This window comes from Convolutriloba macropyga, chromosome 13 (assembly GCF_964194025.1).
Source record: "Convolutriloba macropyga chromosome 13, txConMacr16.3, whole genome shotgun sequence".
Lineage (NCBI taxonomy): Eukaryota > Metazoa > Xenacoelomorpha > Acoela > Convolutidae > Convolutriloba > Convolutriloba macropyga.
Window position 1 is genome coordinate 45,048,451 of NC_134480.1, and position 17,243 is coordinate 45,065,693.

The 17,243-nt window shown below is 35.7% G+C and overlaps 1 protein-coding gene across 3 annotated transcripts; it reads right to left on the reverse strand.

Annotated features, from left to right (window-relative positions):
- Positions 1-1,690: 1,690 nt before the first annotated feature.
- On the reverse strand, positions 1,691-9,249 carry LOC142352129 (uncharacterized). Of its 3 annotated transcripts, none has more exons than XM_075404505.1 (6): positions 9,101-9,249; positions 8,250-8,437; positions 7,774-7,964; positions 6,531-6,601; positions 3,077-3,273; positions 1,691-1,940 (listed from the first exon to the last, which is right to left on the reverse strand). In XM_075404505.1, the coding sequence occupies exons 2-6, from the start codon at positions 8,431-8,433 to the stop codon at positions 1,906-1,908; spliced, it is 678 nt and encodes a 225-aa protein (XP_075260620.1). In that variant the 5' UTR covers positions 8,434-8,437; positions 9,101-9,249; the 3' UTR covers positions 1,691-1,905. The 3 variants fall into 3 exon arrangements, with proteins under 3 accessions (XP_075260620.1, XP_075260621.1, XP_075260619.1); XM_075404506.1 differs by having other exon boundaries at positions 8,250-8,472; positions 9,101-9,236; XM_075404504.1 differs by having other exon boundaries at positions 9,077-9,236.
- Between the last annotated feature and the right edge of the window lie 7,994 nt (positions 9,250-17,243).

Consider the following 17,243-nt stretch of genomic DNA (forward strand, 5'->3'; position numbering starts at 1 on the left):
CCCCTCACTCTTACATCATTTTACCACCTCTGAACAAATTACCCCCTCACTCTTACAACATTTTACCCCCCTTGGCAGCCCAACTCATACATCATTTTACCTTCTCTGGACAAATTACCCCCTCACTCTTACACCATTTCCCCCCCTTGGCAGCCCAACTCTTACATCATTAAACCCCCTCTGGACAAAATACCCCTTACTCTTACACCATTTTACCTCCTTGGCAGCCCGACTCTTACATCAATTTACCCTCTCTGGACAAATGACCCCCTCACTCTTACACCATTTTACCCCCCTTGGCAGACCAAATCTTAAATCATTTTACCCCCTCTGAACAAATTACCCCCTCACTCTTACACCATTTTACCCCCCTTGGCAGCTCAAATCTTTCCTCATTTTACCCCCTCTGGACAAATTACCCCCTCACTCTTACACCAGTTTACCCCCCCCCCCCCTTGGCAGCCCAACTCTTACATCATTTTATCCCTATGAACAAATTACCCCCTCACTCTTACATCATTTTACGCCCCTTGTCAGCCCAACTCTTACATCATTTTACCACCATTTCAATCAGGGGGAGAGGGGTAATTCCTGAAAAGTCCTCCCATTGCAGCCCGTTGCAGACCACTCTTACATTGCAATTTCAGTCATGGGTGGGGTAATTCCTGAAAAGTCCTCCCATTGCAGCCCATTGCAGCCCACTTTTACATGGCAATTTCAGTCAGGGGGTAAATCCTCAAAAGTCCTCCCATTGCAGCCCATTGCAGCCTCACTCTTACATGGCAATTTCAGTCAGGGAGGTAATTCCTGAAAAGTCCTCCTATTGCAGCCCATTGCAGCCCACTCTTACATGGCAATTTCAGTCAGGGGGGGGGGGGTAATTCCTGAAAAGTCCTCCTATTGCAGCCCATTGCAGCTCACTCTTACATGGCAATTTCAGTGAGGGGGGTAATTCCTGAAAAGTCCTCCCATTGCAGCCCATTGCAGCCCACTCTTACATGACAATTTCAGTCAGGGGGGGGGGGTAATTCCTGAAAAGTGTCCTCCCATTGCAGCCCATTGCAGCTCACTCTTACATGGCAATTTCAGTGAGGGGAGTAATTCCTGAAAAGTCCTCCCATTGCAGCCCATTGCAGCCCAACTCTTACATCATTTTACCCTCTCTGAACAATTTACCCCCACACTCTTACATCAATTTACCCCCCATAGACAAATTACCCCCCCCCCCACCCTTACATCAAAATGGGAGGATTTTAGGGAAGACAATCGACCCGGGAAATTGTTCAAATAATTTTTCCAGATGTGATCTTTCTCGGGCCCAGCTTTGTAAGCACACAATTTTTCGGTCCCCAGCCGCAGGTGCTTTGTAACTCACCGGCGCGCTTTCCCACGCGCTCGCTCGCCACACCAGACCCCCTTAATAATGAACTCCTTCGCATGTTTACCCCTCCCCCTAATTCAGATAACGCTAGCCTGCCTAGTCCGCACATAGCTATTGAGGAAGCCAACCGATCTCAAGTCGCTCTATTCTGCCAATCCCATAAAATTTTTGCCAAATTTAATGACCAGAATGATTTCTGATATCACGTTGTGCAATCGCATAATTTTAAGATGTTAAAATCCCTGAACCGGATCGTTGATGACGATTTGATTGTAACAATTTTGCACTGATGCTTTATCTGAGAACACATGTTTACTTGTCTTTATTAACAAGTGTAACTATATCAAGTTGGCGACAATTCTTTATAAATTGATCATCAATTCTTGAATTTCGTAATTTGTTTCAGCTTTGACGGCATTGCGAACCTCATCTGTGAACTTGCCGGTGACATCAATTTCTATTGTCTGTTCCTATTGTCAGAATCCAGTACCTTTGTGTTCAGGAGACAAGAAATGCATTTTTCTCTAACAGCAGTAGGGCAGCGGAGCAATGCAGAAACCTAGTATAAGCAAAAAAGCGAGAAAGTAAGATCTAATTAGAAAAAATATGATAAAAAATTTTAAAAACTTTTTTGCAGGTTGCCGGATATTACGTTCAAAGGATTTGAACAATTCTTTATTAGGGTTCAAATCGATTATTACATTGCCTATCGCAGTTTGCATCAAAAATCAATAGAACTGATTTGATGCAAGTGCTAATCCCATTTTTCATGATCTGCTGATTAAAAACAGCATAAAGACACATCCTATACAGAGATTCTTACAGAAAAATTGCTAATTATTTTCAGAGATATTTCAGCATTTTATCATGAAACTTACTATGAAACGTCGAGTAGATTTCAGATCAGAATTCTGGGCATAGAAAAAAAACAGAATGAAAATTTTATTATTCAATATTAGTATATTATGAGACTCAAATCCGTGCATAAATACTTATAAACCTTCCACCAAAAAAAACATACTCTATAGGAAAAATTTTTAAACTCCAAAATGTCTTTAACTTCTGTTCCAGAACACCGATTCCATTCTTGCTCTAAGATCATATTATCGAATGAGGTTTTTTGACAGTAACAGTTTGATACTCCTTTAGTTTGGTTTTCCTTTTGTTTTTTTTTGAAAAATTAACAAAGAAACGGTTCTGGGAACACTCTAAAATACGGATAAAATTGCGAAACGTTTGGTGTCGTCATTCGGACTCCATTTCAATGGTCTGAAAATTGAATATTTCATAAAATGATTTATCTAGTGTCGTCAATTATATCTGACTAGTTGCTGGCAGCAGGTTAGGTTCCTCCTTTATTCGAAAAATGTTGCTAACCAATCTATTTCGCGAAACTGCTAATATTTCGTTGCGCAATTTTTGGATGCGGTTTGTTAAATTTGGAAAAGTTTCGTTGACGAGTTAAACTATCCGCCAACAAAGATTTTTAACGCAAATTACAATGACCCAGAAGAGATGATATTGTCAAAATTTTGTCACTGCTGTCCAGAAAACGCTTCAAATCCTTGTAAACACCGTTTGGTAAGTAATGATAAAAAATACTGAAAGAGTAACATAGTTTAATTCTTTGCAGTCTAGAAACTCGTGGCAAAGCAAAAGGTTACTCAAAACTTTACAACATTTGTCAGAGCTTACACAATATAAACACTCGGCCTTTTTTGTCTTCGTAATATTGATCAACAACTTCAGTGTGTTTCAGTTGAGCCACATTATTGTCCTCTAGATTCTTGATTACTGCCTCGAATCCACTTTCCCAGTAGTGATTGTTCATCACGTTGGCAATGACCCCTCCCTTCTTAGCCATCCTCACCACTTCCGGCAGACAGTCACTCCTGCGAAATACAAATCAAAGTTTTTTCCACTGGGTTAGATTTGTTTATGCAAAAGCATCAAAAGCAAAAAAGTCTTTGAGAAGAGCTAAAAGCCTTTTTTTTAGAGTTTTAACGACCTTTTGATGTCTTTTCGAGTTTTTCTAAGTTGCGTGTAAAAACTGTATGCAATCAGTTTAAACAGTACTCAGGAACAAAGTTATTTTTTAAAATCAAAAATAGCCTATAACTGTTACTTATTCATGTCTGCTCGAACGGTTGTCCCCGAGAAAAAATGTGAACACATTTGGTATGTCCAATTATAAAGCGTTTGCTATATAAAGTTGAAAATGAAAACAAAAGTTATTACCACTGGCTGAAAAAGCTGCAAAAAGTCGACATCAATTGGTCAATCTGTGAGCTGGACTTCATTAACGAGAAACAGAGAATTTTAATTAGAGATAATTTTGTAACTTTGGATAATTCCAAATCTCTGACAAAGAAATTAAGGAAAAACGATTACAGTTTGTGACTAAACTATTAGCATTGTGGAGGGTTATCATCAAGAACTTCAATTTTGTTTTTTTTTCTGACGAGATCGCAGCTGATTTAACCATATTGAAATTAGAGATGCTGAAATGTCTTCGCCCAAGTTACCCATTGTCAAAACTAAACAACTAAACTGAATCAATTTAAGAGATATAGTGGAGCAAATAGTTCAACATTCTTCTCGCATTCTTATTCTTTTATCATATTCCTAACAACATTAAATCTCCGCTCCCAAAATTTGAGGTGTTATATAATTTTTCAATCACTTTACGACGGGAAAAGATATATATCCAACAAATCTACATTTTGATTTAGTGTTTATGTCCCCCAGTTGGCTTCGAATGGTTATCTCGAAAGATTTTGCAAGATTTTAGCAGAATCTTGCAAGACGGTTAATAGTCTTGCATGATTTTCTTTCATAATCTTGCAAGATTCTACAAATAACCAACACAGTATGATTTTTCGGCGCAGAATGAAAAAGATAATTCAAAGGAAATAGAATGTGTTAATACAATCAGTGAAATGAGAAAAGATGCAGGCAAATGATGGTAACAATTTAACAAAATAGAAAATTTAAAACTGGTTTTGTTTCAAAAGCTTTAATTGAAAAAGTGTTTTGTAGCGATTTGACAATGCTGTGAAAAGAGTCCAAAATTTTTGAAAAACTCTTATTGTGTTTGCAGTGCTCAATGAATAAAAACGTTTTTGCGTAGCTGGCTGATATTAAGTTGCTAAATTAAAAAAAGGCGTTCTGCCGAAACAATTTTGTCTTAAGACTCACTCATGCGACTATGTCTGGACAATTACTGAGCACAATGCAATATAACAACCGTTCATCTTGTATGATCCTACAAGACGACCATTGTCTTACAAGATCTTGCACGATTATCATTTTTTTGAAAGAAACTGGCAAGATCATGCAAGATAAAGAACTGGTCACGTCTAGGTCACTATTAGTTCTCAATGGTAATAGCTAATTTTTGTTATTCAGAATTGAAGCAAAACGCAATTGATGAAGTCATTAACAAAAATTAGCTAACGTTATGAGCATCAATCATTCTGACTCAACATGCCGATTGCTACACTTCAAATAAAACGAAATTATTGAGAAAATGAATTCGTTTTTTTTGTGTTCAACATAAAAGTTTGCAATGTTTTCGAACTAGATACATCCATTAGTTAGTCGAGTTTCTGAATAGACAGAAACGAAAGCGATCAAAACAAAATGAACCGAAAATGCGAAGCCGAAATATTTTTTTTAGCTCCAACACTGCTCTGTCCAGCCGTAAGCATGTTTTTTTCTCTACTTTTCTGAATTAAAACTTTTACAACTCACGTTGTTGAGTTAAACTTGGCTAAACAAACATTCAAGTCTCAATCTGAAACAACGTTTTAAAGCAAATTTTTTTGAACTGTTTGAATGAGTTATGCAATCTGCATTTCTGATAAACGTCATTATATTGCTTCCAGAATGGCATGTTAAAATTAAGTTTTGTACTGTTAATTCGCACAAGTTCATGTATCAGTATCTTGGGTGTTGCCAACTTAAAGATCATTCATCTAAAAATGACGACAAAATTTATTTGAAAAAATCCTTGTGGAGGAAATTTTTAAATCTTGGGGTAAAATACAAAAAGTTTCTTCACTCACCGTGAATGTGAATATGAAATGTGAATATTTTGATAAATTGATCTTGTTTTTGGTTATTTACTTTATCGGAACATATTACATAATAATACATAAAAAATGAAAAAATTGTATTTTGTATTCCTTTATCCTCCTCAGCAATACAGGCAAAACACTTTATTACTTAAATATACTCGCGTTGGCTGGCAAAATTTTTGGATTTGTTTCTCTTTGAACTTTGAAACGGAGGTTGCATTTTAACTTGACAGAAATGAATTTTTAAGAGCAAGTTATATGTTTTTAGATACAAATCAGCACTTTTGTTGAGTCGGCGTGTTGCTGAAGTGTTGTCTGTTCTGATAAACTTCGCTTAATAAAAGGCTAGTTGGGTTCCTTTTAAGAGTCTTAAGGTTAATAGAGCTAGGGCTACCTATTGCTGCATGCGAAGTAGACATATCGAACTCTGTGTGACTTACCGACTCAGGAAAACACTGAAGGAGAACTTCTATTATTACAGTGAAATACACAAAACACGCCGAGTTAAAGGTTTACACATGGTGTACAAACTATCTGAAGACTGACTAGAATAGAGTGAACATGCATTACTAAAAAGGGAATGGAGTCTTCTCAATTTGTGATTGGTGGAGAATAAGGAGAATACAAATTATAGTTTTTCATCTGCTGCAACAAATTTAGTACAAAATCAATATAATCAGAACATCAAATTTCCTTAATCAAGCGAATGTGAGTGTAAGCAATGAATTTTTAATTAGAAAAAAAGTTCTCTAGAAATCTGCCGACAGATTGAATTCAATGACGCTGCGGCTGATCATTAAAAATGTTGAGTCTGATTCGATCTGAAACTGCTCAACAAGTTCAAAAAAAACAAAACATGATTAAATGGCGTTGTCAATTACATAGCTTTGATCATGGCTACCTCAAAACGGAGGTTAAAAGGGAGCACGTGAACGAGCCGACCATTCGAAGCCGTTTTTCATGGATAATTTTTGTAGGCGCATCTTGTTATGTCTATAACTGGTTTGGCCGAGTCTGTCAATTAGCAGTCGCTTATTTTAGAAAATTTGGGAAATTAAATTTAAACGTACGTTGTTGAACGATTGTTGAAGACACCACAGGAGAAGACAAGATCGTATGATTTCCCAGCAACACTCGTCTCCTAAAATTAGTTATTAAAAAAGTGTTTAAACCTGTTCAAAATCTCTAACTGATGTACTTTCACCTTCAACGTTTCATAGTATAGTACAAAATCTCAACTCTGAATTTGTTGGTCCTCTGAATGATTTTTTAAATTTTTACCCACTAACCCATTCTATTATCAACTTTTTTCATTATCGTAGGTTATTTTTTTCCAATCGAGAGTAGCAAAATTATTTGATAAGAAAAAGAAATTGTGCTAACGAAGTTGAAAAATACACGCGGCAGTTTGCTGGAGCATAACCACTATTGATTCCCATAACCCTGATTGCGATTGAAAGAAGAAAAAAATGCAAAGGTTGATTGTTGTACAAAAAAAACATTCTTTGAAGCGCGATATTCTTTGATTTCATTTTGTTGTTAGACATACTCCTATATATTAAAGTTTGTAAACAAAAAGTGGCAAACATTTTCAATAAACGGACGTCTGAAATTGGGTCCTATGGGTTTTTACCGCTTCTAATTTTGATTTGCAGTTTCGGTATGAACTCTGTTCAATTTAGAATGATCTGCTGAGCAACTGCTGTTTAAAAGCAGCTTCGGCAGAATGAGAGAAGAGTGAGACAAGCTAATGGATTCAAAATCATTTTACGCAAAATGTTGAATATGCTGTGAAATGAGCTAAGCAAATTAATTACTTTTATACGACAAAGTAAATAAAAGGTAGCAGGACAAGTCCTGACCTACAATTCAAAGAAATTTCAGCAACTAAAACAACTAGATCTAGATTGGACTATGAATTGATTATGGAAAACCATTTAGAAAAAAATTGATAAAATAATCGAAAAAGAAACAGTTAAATCTAATTTCAAATAGCCGCAAATGTCAAAAACCGACTATGGAGAAGACAAGTTTTGTAATTTTTGTTCGAAAACTGATTTCTCACTCAACAGCAAAACCAAATGACAAAATTTAACGGCCCAAACGCAATTTCTGTTTCGCTCGATTTCCTGTTTCAGCGTGACCAAAATTATCACTGCAATAGGACTTCATGAATCAGGACAAAATTTGAACATATCTTAATAAAAGACAGCGCCCAATACAATTGAAACTTTTTGAAGTGTAAAAATTGTTTTTAGTCACTATTATAATACAGTGGTTTTCAGTTAGAGAAATTACATTTTGATTAGTTACTTTATCAGCAAGGAGTAGATCTGAGTATCTAGTTGAATACATGCCCTTCTGTTCAGCAATAGAGTACATATTATCAGATGGCTCCAATGCATCCACCACTCCAGTAAATCCAGCACTTCTTAATGACTCTCCACTCATTCCAGTTCCAGCTCCTATGTCTATACACTTCCCATTTCGAGGAACCGAGATACCTGAACAGATATAACTGCAATAAAAATTTATATATCTGATACTCTGATTTATGCCCAATTTCGGTTCTGTCTTGAACCTGAAGGCTTAATCAAAGCATGAGTTGAGGCAGCCCTGGGGAGTGCCTTTTACTTCACCCGTTTTATGAAAATCAATTCATAAAGAACTTATTGAGAAATATACTTTTTTGTAATTCTAAAAAACGTACAAATGCCCAATTCCTCCTCAAAAAGCAGCTATAGAGTTTATGGTAGCAATTAAATTCATAGAAAAATTGATTAACGAACCTGTTTTCTCCTCAAACTTTTTCAGGGCAATGAAAAGGATGTCAGTGCCACGATACTTCAACCCTCTTAGAGTCCTCTCATAATCTTCTGCCGTTTGTTGATAATACTTCAATTCTTCGCCCGGATTGTTTACTGTATACAAATCTTTCATCCAGGGACTTTGAGAATTTAATTCGGAACTCATTTTGCTGATGTTTTTGTCAAATCAGTTTCCGTTTCTTTTCTTATGAACAAAAAATTTTCAGAAGGATTTGCTAATCCCCCCCCCCACCGTAAATTGTTGTTCCCTCTTTCCTTCCCATTCTAGAATATTCGAGAATAACATATTAAATTACGTAATATGTGCTATTTTAACAAATCACAAGCGCTTAAGGGTTCAACTATTATAACCCACTCAGGAGGATGGGGTGGGGCAAAAAATTAAGATCCATATTTGAAATTTTTCATTTGAGGCCTTGTCCAAACAAACGATGTTCATTGCGTTTAATGTGCGTGATGATTAAATGCCCTAGTCGAGACAGGATGTTAATCTTGCAAGAAAATCTTGCAAAATTCTGTTAATCTTTCAAGAAAATCTTGCAAAATTCTGTTAATCTTGCAAGATTAACATCCTAAATCGACAAGAGTAGTTCGCCTTAAGGGGTTAAGATGGATATTAACCTCTATGAACTCAAAACAAAACATCTGCTTTCAGCTCATTGCGAAAACAAATAAAATTTGGTGATATTTTAGAAATTTTATCTCTAACGGCCGCAATTCACTGCAATCGTGACGTCATTTACGGATGGTCATTCAACCGGTTGTGTCATAGTAGGGGAAATGGAAACTGTTTCATTTCATCGAAAGCAAACCCAATTTAAATTTTCTGCTGCGACTTTTGCTGCTATTCTATGCTGGGCTGACAAAATAAATGCAATCGATAACCTTTCTTCTGGAATATAAGTTGTCACGCCACCCACCTTCAGCAAATATTATCCAGATCACATTAATTGTTTGCTTAAGTTTGGACGATCTTGATTATATTGATAACAATTTCGAGCACTTCAGTCTCTCTACATTCTTCGTGTCACTTATATACCACACTAATCGATATTTATGTATATGTGTATACGTTATATATGCCCAGTAATCGGGAGGGGAGAAAGAAAAACAAGCGAAAATACTTATGATCATACCCATTAATAACGCAGAGAGGGGGAGGGGTTGAGTTGGATTGGGGTGCAATCAATTTTGCCCAAACCAAATCTGAGAGCAAGCCAATTTATGATCATAATTGGTTATGAACGATACAAAGTCTAATCAAAAACAGCTTGAGCGAACCACTGTGAGCTCAATTCTTCTATTTCTTGAAAAAGAAATGAAAACAAATTTCTGTCTTTCACCGTTTGACTGAAGGACCTGAGTGGAGGTGTCACCGCTAAAAATCGGTAAAAGATGTAAAAGTTGAACATAAAGTGTAATATTTGCGCTCAATGCGATGAATGCTGTAAAAAAAAATTTGAGTGCTACAGGATGCGGTGAAAAAATTCTCCGCTAAAATTACAAATCTTACAAATACTGACAACTAAATCAACGCTTATCTTAAATTCACATGAAATATCATTGAAGTACGCGGACAGATGAAGCAGTGGAATAAGAATTTGTTGACATGTAGGAGGTGATATGTTCGAACCCGCGTACGGCAGTCTCTTTTTTGTAAGAAATCCGGTGAATGCGGTGAAAAAAAATTGTCACCGCTAAAATTACCAAATCTTACAAAAATTCACCGCTAAAACTGCAAATCTTACAATAATTCAACGCTTTCACCGCATTCAACGCTAAAACATGCGAGCGCTTGGCGGTGAAAAAAGTTTTTTTTTCACCGCTATTCACCGCTACTCTTTCATTATTTGTGACCAAACCTCGAGCCGGGGACGATTGAGTGAATGACGCAATAATGCATCAATTAGAACTACCAACGCCATATTAATAACTAACAACCAAAAAAGTAATTATTTGCGAGTCTTTCAAAAACATTAAGGTACACAAATCCCTTACGCATGTTGGCGCTATTTCATGCATACATGGCTATTTACAAGATCATTTAAGAAAATGTAGGCCACCTCTTTGGAATTATGTTCGAATGTATCGTCCATTTTTTTTTGTTTAAGACGGAGTAGTTTTTCAGTGCTAGAAAGAATTTGATTTTTACTGTTAGCTTACTCATTTTTGGTCGATTGGGTGGATAAATTTTAACAGGCACTAGGACTTTAGGATCTTTAACTGCACAGCCGGAATATGATTGTTTCTGAACCAAGAAAAATTTCACCTAAAATGAACGAGGCAGAAGTAAGGAAACAAAGTTTGAAAACGGCAAAATATCATATCTAAAATTTGAACGAGGTGTAGTCCGATTGTACCTATTTATGGCCAGAATGTTTTTTATCACACAAAAGTTCGGTAGTGAGCAGTCTTGATCGTAAGCAGTATTGACCGAAGACCTAGACTTGGGCGTACCAGCGCAAGAAATATTTGGTATGTTTTGTTTTTCACGTAACAAAGTTTCGGTGTATTCTTTTTGTTCGGCAGATTCGGTATTGAACGTAAGAAAGATTTGGTATCGTTGTTTTTCATTTTACGACAGTTTCGGTTTCATCCTTCTTTCAACGCAAGAGAGATTCGGTAACGCCGTTTGTTCAACGCAAGGGAGATTCGGTGTCGTCTATTGAACGCATGGGAGAGTGGATGTCATCGTTTTTCAAACGGAAGAAAGCATCGCTGCTATAGTCTTTTTTGTCGTAGTCTAGGTCTGGAAGTATTTAAAGACCGTTCTTGACAAATTGGAGGCATAAAAGCATTCTCCTGGATAGATTTTTGGTATGAAACGAATGAGTACTGATTGTACTACAAGTACCTTTGAGCGAAGTCTTCGACTATAGCTGGAACTAAACCGATTGTCCTCGAATTTGGCTAGATTGCAGACAACTATCTATTCAACCTGTGATAGTTTTCCGACAATATTTTAAGTTGTCATCTTCATCCAATAATCTCTTTTCAGACTATTGTGCGCTCTACGGAATTTCAGAATATATCAAATTTCTCCTACGTTTAAAACTACAAAAACGAAAATTTTTTTTTATGTCAAGTACCGATTAAAAAAGTTGATCGAAACGAAAATTGTAGGAACGTTTATCATCTTTTGTTAAAACAAAGAACGATACCACCGATTTCTTATATTTAAAAACCCAAAATTTCACATGGACCCATTTAGATGTTTCTAGCCCAAAAAAATCTGCAGAAATTGTCCCAGACCTGTTGTAATGAGTCGCAACTTGAAAGGTCTGGAAATTGAGATAAAAAAATGAAAGGCTTGATAAAAACAAAGGCACAAAATTGTGATTGCAACCATACTGCGTCGGGTTCAAAAATGATATGAAATGATAAAAATGTCAGCTGTTTTACATATTAGCAATTTTCTACTGTGTTTGACAAAAAATCATCAATAGCATTAAAGTTGAGAAAAAAAGACAAAAATATAACAGCTTAAAAAATGGCCGGACGATCGGGTGACACTTATACTGTTTCTAGTTCATTCATCCCCAAATCTGCTCTTTTATTTAACAATAGTAGTAGAGGGTGAGCAAGTGTGTGTGTGTGTGTGTGTGTGTGTGTGGGGGGGGGGGGGTAAAAGGACGTACCTATGTATAAAGATTAAACATAGCCTATTTTCATCAATGTCGTTTTTTACATAAGGTTTTTGATGAAAAACGCATAATTTGATATTTTCCTTTTTTCCATTTGTTAGTTTTCGAAAAAAAATAGTTTTCATTTTTTTTCGAATTTTTTAAATTAATAAAGAAAAAAAATTTTTTTTCGATAAAAATGTTAATTTACTTAAAATATTTTTTATTGAAAAATGTCGTTTTTCACATGATTCAAAAGTTACCGCCTTTATACAAGGTTTTCAAAAAAAATGTATATATTGTTTTTTTTGTTTTTCTATTTTTCCATTTTACAGTTTTCGAACTTTTTTAAGCAATTTTTTACGTACTTAGATTATTTTAGGAAAACATGTCGTTTTAATATTTCGAAAAGCACAATTCTAGTTTTTTTAACCAATCATAAAACTTTTTTGACCTTAGAATGATTTGCCACAAATAAATTTTCTCAATTCATTTTTTGTTTTGTCTTGGCTGAACATAAGTGGTTTGAAAAAATGCAAATTACTCCTATTCTTCCTTACTTCCTTCAACATCTTATCTTTGGACACTTCATTCTGATTTAGATTTCGTTCCCAACAAAGAAGAAATTTAAAACAACAGTAACCGATAACAACATCGAATTATCTTTTGAGGTGGATTGCCCAAGAGTAACCATAAAAATACAGACTACTAGCTTAACACTTCCAAAAGATTTGTGGAGAACTTTAGAGGCTGCTAGACATCATAACCTCCACTTAGCCGAAGAAAAAGTTAACAATTCAGTACTTTCTCTCCTCACTTATTTTCAAGCCATTGAGAAAATTCGAAAAGAACAAGGATTTCAACCACTGAAAGACAGCAAAGGTATTTTTCCCGTACTCTCGTGATATAAATCATTACGGTGTATGGTGGGTAGAAGACATGTTCTCCAAGCATGCTGATTCATTTTCTACAAAATCAGACACCTTCGAGCTACCCAATTTCCAAGACCTTATTCTTCCTCCTATCCAAGAAAATGACAACGATCAGAACCAATCACTTCATCAAAAAGTTCTTTTCTCGAACTAAAGGTGCTCTCCAATATAAGTCTTAACAGTTGCTTATCTTCTCAGCTGAATTCTCCCTCATGTGACATCATTTTTCGCGTCACGTGATATTAATAAAAATTGAAATGACATAACTATTACGTCATGAATAACACTCAAATCCCGTTGGTTACGACTTCTTTTATAAGATCTCATTGGCTACGAAGTCTTTTGTTCCCATGAGTTCTCGTTCTTACTGAAATTTAATTGGTTCAGTAAATCGAACTTATTTTTGAGTGTATTTTTGTCATTTATCTATTTCCACTTACAATATTCAGTTAGTCTTAATCATCCAAATTTTCCTATTTTTGCTTTCAAAATGTTTACGCACTTCACCCTTTTACGCCACAGATGGATCAAAGTTTAGTCTCAGCTGACCACAAAAAACCATACGCCTTCCCCTTCCATAAACGAAACCATAAGGGAAAACCAGTTATTCCTTCTTCCCAGTTTGATTAGCGTTATGACAGCATATATTCTTTATTTAATGATATCAATGTGAAAGTTGAGGACACTGAATCCAAACCAAATGAGAATCACCAAGGAAACAGCAACTGTTGGAACTTCCAAGAATATAGTAACCGGAAATTTCGAATCAGCATCCCAGTGGAGACTATCAACACAAACTCAAATTGGACCCACATGAAAGTCTTTCGCAAAAATGTGGAAAAAGAATTTGTTCTGCATCAATTTCTGATGCTGTCGGTCTGGGAATTGAAGATTTTCATTGAAAAATTACCTGAGATGTTAAAAAAGCACTACAATTTGAACCCACGGAAGTACCTGCAAAGTTGGTGATTGACGAAACTTTGTTCCAACCAACTGATGTGGAGGAAACAGCAAAATTCGATGTGTTCTGGGAGGTGAGTGAGACTGCCAGACGAAAAGTGTGTGTGACCAGAACATTTTTCCGACATGATCCAAATCGGTGTTATTTCACAATCAAGCTCTCCACTCAAAGGACTGAAAAGGACAGTTTTAGGAGGAAATGCTTCCTTTCGGTCAGAATTGGGGAGTTGCAGAAATTACATCGAATGAGCGATGAAATTATTTCTTTGCTGAACAAAGTCAAAAACCAGACAAAATCGCAAAGTGCATAGAGATAATTGTAAATTTTTAAATTGTATGTGATGTTTGTATTTTTTCGAAATAAATTCTGTCAGAAAATTTGCTTGATATGATTATTGAGGAAATTGTAGAGTTCGAAAAAGAAATCAGTCAACTTTACGTTGGAAATACTAAAAGGAAAAAATATTTTTCGGCTGTCTGTTCGGCGCTTTGATAATAATGTAGATCTAGATAAAATCAACTGAGAAGTTCCCTTTGGAGGACTAATAGGAGGTGATGACTCAAAGTTAGAGAAACTTTTGAATTCGTCAAAAATTTTTACAAGCCACATTTCATGATGCAACGGGATACCTGAAAACAAATCTAAATATCGGCCCCGGGTACTGTTACATGGTTTCATTTTTTAATTCACATTGAATTTTTGTTTCTTGGGACATATAACAGGTCTTGCATATTGTTGTTTTCTGAAACTGTCACCACGATTCCATTTAATCAAAGTGTATATCGCTATTTCTTAAACACTAACAAAAATCAGTTGCTCTCTAATGACAGATCATAACAATCAAGCAGCTGATTTTATTTTCGATAATAACAATCAGGAACGATCTCCTTGGAAAATTTGTGGACGCACTTGCTCAAGAACAGCTTTTTTGTCAATATTCATGTGCTAAATTGTTTTAATACTTCTTCTTTTTTCCATTATCAACCTTATTTTTGCCAGAAATGGTGACGAACGAACAGTTTGGATTGCTATTCTTTCAAGTACTGTAGGTTATAAACTTCCTAATCCCAGAGCATAAAATAAACAAGATCGTATCAACAAAGGAACGCATTCTTATGTATCTTGTTGGTCCTTCCGGATCTGGAAAAATTGTTTTCAATAATGATATGCTCCAAATGAAAACTTTTCCACCCTCGTTTGATCGAATTTTAAACTTTTATAAGCACTCTCAGACAATTTACGATACATTGATGAAATCAATTGCAGACATAGAATTCTTTCAGGTTGTTGACTTTGGATTATTTGAGAAATTACCCCCTGACGGCACAAAATTTTTACTGATATTCGATGACTCATAAGACATTCTTTCAAAGTCCGAAATATTCAACGCAATTGCGACAACCGGCAGACATCGAAATTTGATTTGTGTTTATATCAAACATAATCTCTTCCACAAAAAACAAAACTGGACGTGATGCCGAGCTTCAGACTGGGTGAGTTGTTTTGTTCAAATCACCCAGAGTCATGCAGCAAATTGACATATTGGGAAGACAACTGGGTCTGAGAAAACAATTAAAGCAGTGGTATGATGACGCTACACAAGAACCATATGGTCATCTTATGATTGATTTGAGACCATCTACACCTGATTTGTTGAGATATTGTTCAAATGTAGCTTCATTTCCCTCAGAATTGTTTTGTACCGAACTGTTGTGCTCGTATTAGTGATATTAATGATAAACGCACAGAATTATTATACTCTGAAACTCTTTAGGAATCTCAACAAGAAATTTCAATCAGCTTTCCCTCTACATTGTCCTAAATTGTTCATCAGATTTTTTCTGTGATTCTATTGTTAACTTGATTGAAGGAAACCTCACAGGAGTAAGAAGAAATCAGTTTGCTCGCTTCCAAAAACCAACTTAGAAAGCTCACATCAAAATCAACAACCCTAAGTTCTAGAAGACTTATTTTGGGCTCAAAAGCTGGAATAACAATATTAAGTTAATATATATCAACCTTGTATGAACAAATTTTCAACTTTCTTCAACGAGTGAGGTCAAAAAGTTTGTTCTTGTTCCAAAAGAACTGTGGGAGACCAGAAAAAGGAAACTATCGGAACCCTACAGCAAGGTCTATAAAAAAGAAGGAACAGCTTTCCCAGATATCAAAAAAGCAAATGAAGAAGTTAGTTCCGAAAAAACCGATAGTCTGCCTAAAGAACTTAAGACAGACCTGGAATTTCACTATAAGAACTATCCTGAGACTTTGTAAACTTTGAAAGAGAAAACAAACGGTTGAAAATGTCACTATCCAATACAATTATTGTCGACAACGTTAACACAGGAGTTGACATAAAAACATTCCTTCTTTCAATTAAATTGAAAAACGCTCCAGTTGATCAAAATTATTTCTTAATTCTTAAAGTTCTGAATCTGAGACCACATCTGGTTAAAAACAACATTTCGAGGACACAGTATGGCTCATACTGGTTCAATTACTTTTTCAGATAGAAACAAAATGCAGAAGTTGTATAACCAGAGGGGACCAGCTGCTTTCGGTTCTATCAACAACCTAACAAAAGCCAGTGGAATCAGTCGCGTGAAAGTTACAGAATTTTTACAGTTAAAAGACTCTTATACGAAGTACAAAGGAATCAGACGAAAATTTCCCCGGCTAATTGCGCATGCTCGCTCTATTGATACGAGATTTGGTGCTTGGATATTGCTCAAATGGATAAACTATCACGATAGAACCGAGGTATCAACTTTTTACTCGTTACTGTAGATGTTTTGTCTCGATAGCTGCGAGTGGAACTATTGTGGAGAAAAGGAGCAGAGGCCGCGAAAACAACTTTTATCAAAACGCTTTCAAAGAAGAGCGAGCTCAATTTCTCGAAAAAATTACGGCTAGATCAAGGAAAAGAGTTTTTTGGAGATACGGCCAAATTCTGCGAGGATGTGGGAGTCAAATATTATCAATCACACTTATAGTAAAACAAAAATAGGTTTTGGCGAAAGCGCTATACGAACCCTGAAGAACTTAATTTACCGTTACCTGGAAGAAAACGACACAATTTTCTACATCAAAGAACTGCAAATGTTTGTTTACATTATTAATTCAAGAACCAATTGCAATATTGGGTTGGCGCCCAAAGATGTAGTGAATGCTGACCTTTTGAATGTCATGTACAAGCGAATGAAGCTACGAAAAAATACAAAGCCCAAGTTTCAAGTAGGAGATAAAGTTAGGTTGGCATTGGCAGAGAGCAAAAGGATATAAGCCTAACTTTACACATGAAATTTTCCTAGTTCGAGAAATAAACTCTTTAGCGCCCTTCCCGACAAATTTTGTTCTTGATAAGAAAGGTGAAAACATTGATGGAATCTTTTACAAACAAGAATTGTCAAAAGTTGCATAATCATTTTTCGATTAGTCG

Bases quoted from the DNA above. Each gene is read 5' to 3' on its own strand.
- LOC142352129 (XM_075404504.1), bottom strand. The intron at 7,965-8,249 runs GTTCGTTAATCA...ATATCTGTTCAG, and splicing joins AAAGTTTGAGGAGAAAACAG to GTATCTCGGTTCCTCGAAAT. The intron at 6,602-7,773 runs GTAACTAATCAA...AACTAATTTTAG, and splicing joins ATCTACTCCTTGCTGATAAA to GAGACGAGTGTTGCTGGGAA.